The 6,473-nt window shown below is 35.1% G+C and overlaps 1 protein-coding gene across 1 annotated transcript; it reads left to right on the top strand.

Moving 5' to 3' along the window:
- The first annotated feature begins 4,206 nt into the window (after window positions 1-4,206).
- On the top strand, window positions 4,207-5,163 carry LOC131830304 (olfactory receptor 6C2-like). Its single transcript, XM_059172607.1, has one exon. The coding sequence runs from the start codon at window positions 4,210-4,212 to the stop codon at window positions 5,161-5,163; it is 954 nt and encodes a 317-aa protein (XP_059028590.1). The 5' UTR covers window positions 4,207-4,209.
- Window positions 5,164-6,473: the final 1,310 nt, after the last annotated feature.

Below are 6,473 nucleotides of genomic sequence, written 5' to 3'. Positions count from 1 at the left end.
GAAAATATTTTGGAAGCAAAAATATTAACACAACATACATAAATTTTTGAAATGCAGCCTAAAGTCATGCTTAGAGGAAACTTCATAACATTAATGTTTATAATAGAAATAAATGTATAAAATTAATCATATAGATGTTCAGTTTTAAACAGTAGGGATGTAAAAGGAAATTACAACTGAAATATGCAGATAAGAGTGAATTCATACAAATATGAATGCAAATATATATAAATCAATGGAATAGAAAACAAAAAATTAAAAAGTTTACTCTTTGAAATGACTCACAAAATTGTTTAACTCTTAGCAAGACTGATAAGAAGAGATATCATATATTATTTATCTTTCTCTGACTCAGAAATGTCATGATTTCTTTCTTTCTCATGGCTTAATAATAATACATTACATATATATACATACAGACATACACATATTATATATAATGTGCATGTATTATATATATGTACATATATACTGTACATATGTATACATAAAGTATAATGTATACATGTTATACATTATAGATAATGTATACTATACATTATGTATACACATGCTACATTATAGATAATGTATTACATAATGTATATGTATACATATACTACATTAAACATAATGTATACATATTGTATACATATATGTATATGCATATGCATACATATGTATACATTATACATAATGTATAATGCATACATATTATATGTATACATATTATATATTGCATTATATTATATATAATGTATTCTATATACATGTTATACACACACACACCTATAATGTCCTCTTTACCCATTCATCCTCTAATGGCTGTTTTCATATATTGGCTATTGTGACTAATGCTGTGATAAACATGGTAGTGCAGATATCTTTCAATATCCTGTTTTCATTTCCTTTGGATATATGCTCAGGAGTAGACTTTCTGGATCAAATGGTAGTTTTATTTTTAGTATTTTGAGGAATATCCACATTGTTCTCCATAGTGGCTGAACCAATTTACAGAGAATGTGTTCAATTAAATATGACTTACAAGACCAATGTGATAATATGGAGCATTTTGAATTCTCATGCATTGCTATTGAGAGCCTAAATCCTATTTGGGAACTTGTTTTTCAATTTCTTATAGTGCTAAGACCTATTCTATAATTAATTCAGGACTTTTACTTCAAGCCATATACTCAAGAGAAATGAATACTGTCTTCAAAAAGACTTATAGAAGAATATTCATAATGTCTTTACCCATAGTAGCCCTAAATTGGAAAGGACATAAATGTCCTTCAGTGAGAGAATGGAAAATAGTGATATACATAGATAATGACCTACTATAAAACAATACAAAAGAATTAATCATTGGTTCATGTGACAGCATGGATAACTCTGACAAATCTGAGGAAAAATAAAGCCAGACATATGCTGTGTTCCATATAAATGAATTTCAGGGGCACCTCGATGGCTCAGTGGGTTAAACATAAATGAATTTCAAGAGGTGGCAAAAGTAAATTTCAATGACAGAAATTAAAGTTGTTCTTTAGTTGTTTTCTCTTGGTGTGAGCTATTGACTGGGCACAAAGACATTTGTGATGAGATGGGAATTTTTATGGTTTGGGTAGTAGTTACATAGATGTTTACAAATGTAGAAAATTATCAACTTGTAATTAAAATTTATGCATTTTACAGTGTATAAATTATACCTCATTAAAGAAAATACCAGGTTAAAAAGGAAAAAAAGCAAGGGCAATTGTACAACATTCTTTCTGATGCCTAAGCTTGTCTTTTTTGACATATGTAATTCAGGACTTTATAAATTTTGCAATGCTAGGGCACTCATGGCAAATATACCTTTGAGGACTTGTGCAAAGGACTGCATAGGGTCTTGAGAATGGTGATAGTATGCCACCATATGCAGTGAAATGGTTATTTGGGTATGTTTCTGCTGAAATTTCTAATTTCCAAATATGAACAATTAAATTGTCCTCTGGGACTCTGTTGTGATTTAAGTTTGTGTTCCCTTTTATTGGTACTCCTCTAATGAATCTTGAATATTCCATAGGTTCGTGCTTTTGGACCCTGTGTGTCCTCATGAGGGATGGTAAATGACTCTGCCGTAAATATATCATCAGGGCACTTGAATATATTCTCATTTATGACTTCAGTGATCTTCACCTACTCTGAAAGGTGGGAAGCAACTATTCTTATCAACTGTTGATAAGAAAGTGACTAGCAACAGGGTCCAAAGGAAAGTAACATTTATTGTTTCTACTTCCTGACTCTCTTCTGTTTTGGATGCACAACCCATCAGATTTGATGTTCATGATGGACTGTGTCACTGTATCCCATAGAATGGATATAAATTTGTTCAGGAATTTTAAATGGTTACATCAGCATATTCTTGTGCATATTTACAGCAGTTTCTATTGTCTTGATCTAGGATTTATCATTCCAATGGCCATAGGGGAAAACCATGACTGTTAATCTTCCAGAGTTTAGAAATCTCTGTCTTCCATGAAAAAAATTAGCCTTAATAATTTCCTATTAATTTAAAACATAGGCATTCATTGATTTAAAAGTTCCAAAAAAAGTCCATCTCACCTCCCCCTTCCATTAGCTTTGAAGAAAGATCCTGGTTTGTTGGAAGAAAAAAGCAGCACATTATCAAAGAAGGTGTTTCCTGTGGCTGCTTCCTGGTGAGTACTTGGCCATGGGAATAACTTGCAATATAATAAGTCAATATTATTATTATTATTATTTTAAAGATTTCATTTATTTGACAGAGATCACAAGTAGTCAGAGAGGCAGGCAGAGAGAGAGGAAGGGAAGCAGGCTACCTGCTGAGCAGAGAGCCTATACGGGGCTTGATCACAGGACCTTGGGATCATGACCTGAGCCAAAGGCAGAGGCTTTAACCCACTGAGCCACCCAGGCACAGCCAAATATTTAAAGCAGAGACTAGTAATGTTTAAGTTTGTACTGTGGATCATGTATAGTTAATGTAATTGTAATAGTTTTAACTAAGTCAAAGAATTAAGTAAAATACAATTTATTTATGGTGACTTATTAGAGCAATGATTTCCAACATATGCCCGAATACTTTCCCAAAGATTACATGACAATTCATTCAGCTTCTAGCTAGGCACTGGCATTTTTAAAAAAACAAATATTCCTGGGGTGCTTGGTTAAGTGTCTGCCTTCTCCTCAGTCATGATCCCAGGGTCTTGGGATTGATCTCCGCATTGGCCTCCCTGCTCAGCAGGGATTCTTCTTCTCTCTCTGTGTCCCCATGCTCTCTCCCACTCTCTCTCTCAAATAAATAAATCTTTAAAGAAAGAAAAAAATGAATGTTCCTTTAGTGATTGCAATGAAAATATATTCATAATTCCACTTCATTGAAATTTTCCAGTGTAACAAAAATATTCCCAGAAAACAACGTTGAAAGGTAATATGACTAATAGCAGAAGGAAAAATCTTTTGTTCTGTCAGGTGAGTAGAGTGAGAGGGAAACTGATGCACATTTAAATGTTTTCTCATTGAGTCTGAACAACCAAGTCAAGCAACCATCCCTCACTCCCATTTTTAGACATCGTTTCTCTTAAACCCAAGGACTGGGTAGTTATGAGATGCTGTGATAAACTAGATTTCCTGCTCAGTCTTAAAGTTTTGGGTAAAGAACTAAGAATGAGCCAACTTCAGGAAAATAACTGGTTTGGAACAAGCTAATAGGAAAACAGCTCCCTCCCCCACACTTTCTTTTTCCACAGGGCTAAGGTCAGTGCTTTGGAGGCCTTTATATATTGCATATGCTACCTGAAGTATAGAAATTAACATTGTGACCCCATAAAAATATTCTCTGTGGAATTACAGCCTTCACTGTTATCTGTTGGGTTTATATGTTATTTGAAAATAATTTCTATTTTACAGTGTTTACCTTGTGGACTATTATTCAAATATATTGTTTTCTAGAAAAGTTAAGTTTCACATTAAAAATTATTTCAAAAAATGAACAATAAACCTTCAATTTTTACAATTTAATAATTGACAAATTTCAAAATAATTTATAACATTTAAATTATATAAAGTGATTCCTCATTCAGAATTGTAGCTTCAAGTAGTATTTTTTGCTTTTTAATAGTGGCCATCAGTTACATTTTTATTCTTTGGTGGTAGCATTTTCTGTTTGACAGATCCAGCAGAGTTGATGATAGAGAAATGGAGATCACTATGGAGGTGAGGAATGAGACAACAATCCAAGAATTTATTCTGGAAGGGTTTCCTGCCATCCAGGCCCTAGGGAATGTCTTCTTCCTGATCCATCTGCTGGCATACCTGGCCTCTATCACAGGAAATGTGGTGATCATCACCATCACTTGGGTTGACCATCAGCTCTGGACACCAATGTATATTTTACTCAGCACGTTCTCCTTCTCTGAATGCTGTTTTATCACCTCAGTTATTCCTAAACTGCTCTCTATCTTCCTGTTGGGAAGGCAACCAATTTCCTTTACTGCTTGTCTCATACAGGCCTTTTCTTTTTTATTTTTTGGGTCAATAATTTTCTTCCTCATGGCAGTGATGTCTCTGGATCGGTATGTGGCCATTTGCAAGCCTCTGCATTACCCGACCATCATGAACCCGAAGACTTGCTTCCTCCTGGTCACTGCCTGCTTCGCTTTGTCCTTCCCTCTCATCACTGGGCTGGTAGTGAAGGTTTTCCAGTTGTCCTTCTGTGGCCCCCATGTCATCCCCCACTTTCTCTGTGACCTTGGCCCTCTGATTCATCTCTCCTGTTCTGACACCAGCTCCACTGAAATGTTGGCCTTTGTCCTCACTTCCTTTATCTTGTTGACATCCCTTATCATAACCACCATTGCATACAGCAACATAGTAGTCACAGTTTTGCGACTCCCATCAGCCAAGGAGAAACAGAAAGCTTTCTCCACTTGCTCCTCTCACCTCCTTGTGCTCTCTCTGATGTACAGCAGCTGTTTGTTTATATATGTGAAACCAAAGCAAACGAACAGGCTGGACTCTAACAGGGAGGCTACCCTTGTGAACACGGTGGTGACCCCGTTGCTCAACCCTGTCATCTACACTCTGCGGAACAAGCAGGTCCACCGGGCTCTGAGGGATGCTCTATCGAGATTGAGGTTACAGAAACAGAGCTTTGGTGGTTAAGTGGAACTTCTTGGTCTTCTAGTTCAATTTCCACAATTACAGAAATATTTTATATAGAATTCTACATATGGTGATCTAGCTTTTGCTAATTTTCATCTGGCTGGGCACAATCTTACTTTGCAATACAATACTTTTCACTCTGAAAATTCCTCTGAGTTCTCTATATCATGCTGAAGAATATCTTCCTTGATTTTCTACTCAGTGGTCTTTCATGAATTCATTTCGCACAACATTTATGGAGAGCCCAGTATACATAAATCACAGAATACAAAGTCTTTAAGAATAAAAAATTGTCAATCAGATAATAATAATTACTATTCATGGTACAGTCTTATGCTTGAGTTTCTGTTACTAAGAAAGGATAGAGACCATCACCATTTTATGTATTCAGGGTTTGAAATTTTAGAAGCAAATTGTTCTGAAATTATATAAAGTCATAATATTATAGCCTAATGAAACTTAATAGTATTTCATTAATTGGATCTTTTATGTAAATGAACCAACAGTAAGCTGGTTCTCTCTTTGGGTCTATTGGTTTTAGAGGTATAAATAGCTCAGTGTAACTCCAGGTGGTTAGGATGTATGTAAAGTTATCAACAAAATTGTCTTTAACACTTTCTTAAAATAGAAATAAAGTGCAAAACTTTAAAAAGTTTTAAAAAGATTTTATTTATTTGAGAGAAAGAGAGAGAGACAAAAATAGTGAGAGAGAGCATGAGTCGGGAGGAGAGGGAGAAGCAGGTTCTCTGCCGATCAGGGATCCCGATGTGGGACTTTGATCCCAGTACACTGGGATCATGACCTGAGCTGAAGGCAGATGCTTAGCGGACTGAGCCACCCAGGCATCCCAGAACTTTTAAATTTGTTCAGGTTTTTTTTGGCCTATAATTGATATTGCCAAGCCTTGACCGCAATAGGTTGCTGAAAGGTAGGTGATTCCACTACCAAATTTTCTCCCTACATGGAAGAGATGTTTAAAAGGAAAATGACTGCAATTGATAATTTAAAAATAATGGATTAAAATTGGGTCAGTTATTGTGTTTGTAGGTTCATGGAAGAAGTGGCTCCCACCTGAAGACAACTGGCCCTAATGGGAAGTGTTTCCTATCACATCCCACATGGCATGCACATGCTATGCATTTGATTTTCAGTATATCTGATTTGAGCACATATACTGCTTTCTGCTTGATTTGAGAATTACTTATATTCAAGGCATAATCTGATTTAAGAAATTTTAGACTGTCAAAAAATATTGGCTTATTTAGATTTTTTTTTTTTTTGCCTGGGAATGGTTTGATTATAAAGTGTCC

This window comes from Mustela lutreola, chromosome 4 (genome assembly GCF_030435805.1).
Source record: "Mustela lutreola isolate mMusLut2 chromosome 4, mMusLut2.pri, whole genome shotgun sequence".
NCBI classification, from domain to species: Eukaryota; Metazoa; Chordata; class Mammalia; order Carnivora; family Mustelidae; genus Mustela; species Mustela lutreola.
The sequence above is the reverse complement of the archived record's forward strand: the minus strand, read 5'-3'. Positions and strand labels throughout refer to the sequence as shown.

What these genes read in the sequence shown, in the direction of transcription:
- LOC131830304 (XM_059172607.1), top strand. Translation starts at nt 4,210, where the DNA reads ATGGAGGTGAGGAATGAGACAACAATCCAAGAATTTATTCTGGAAGGG.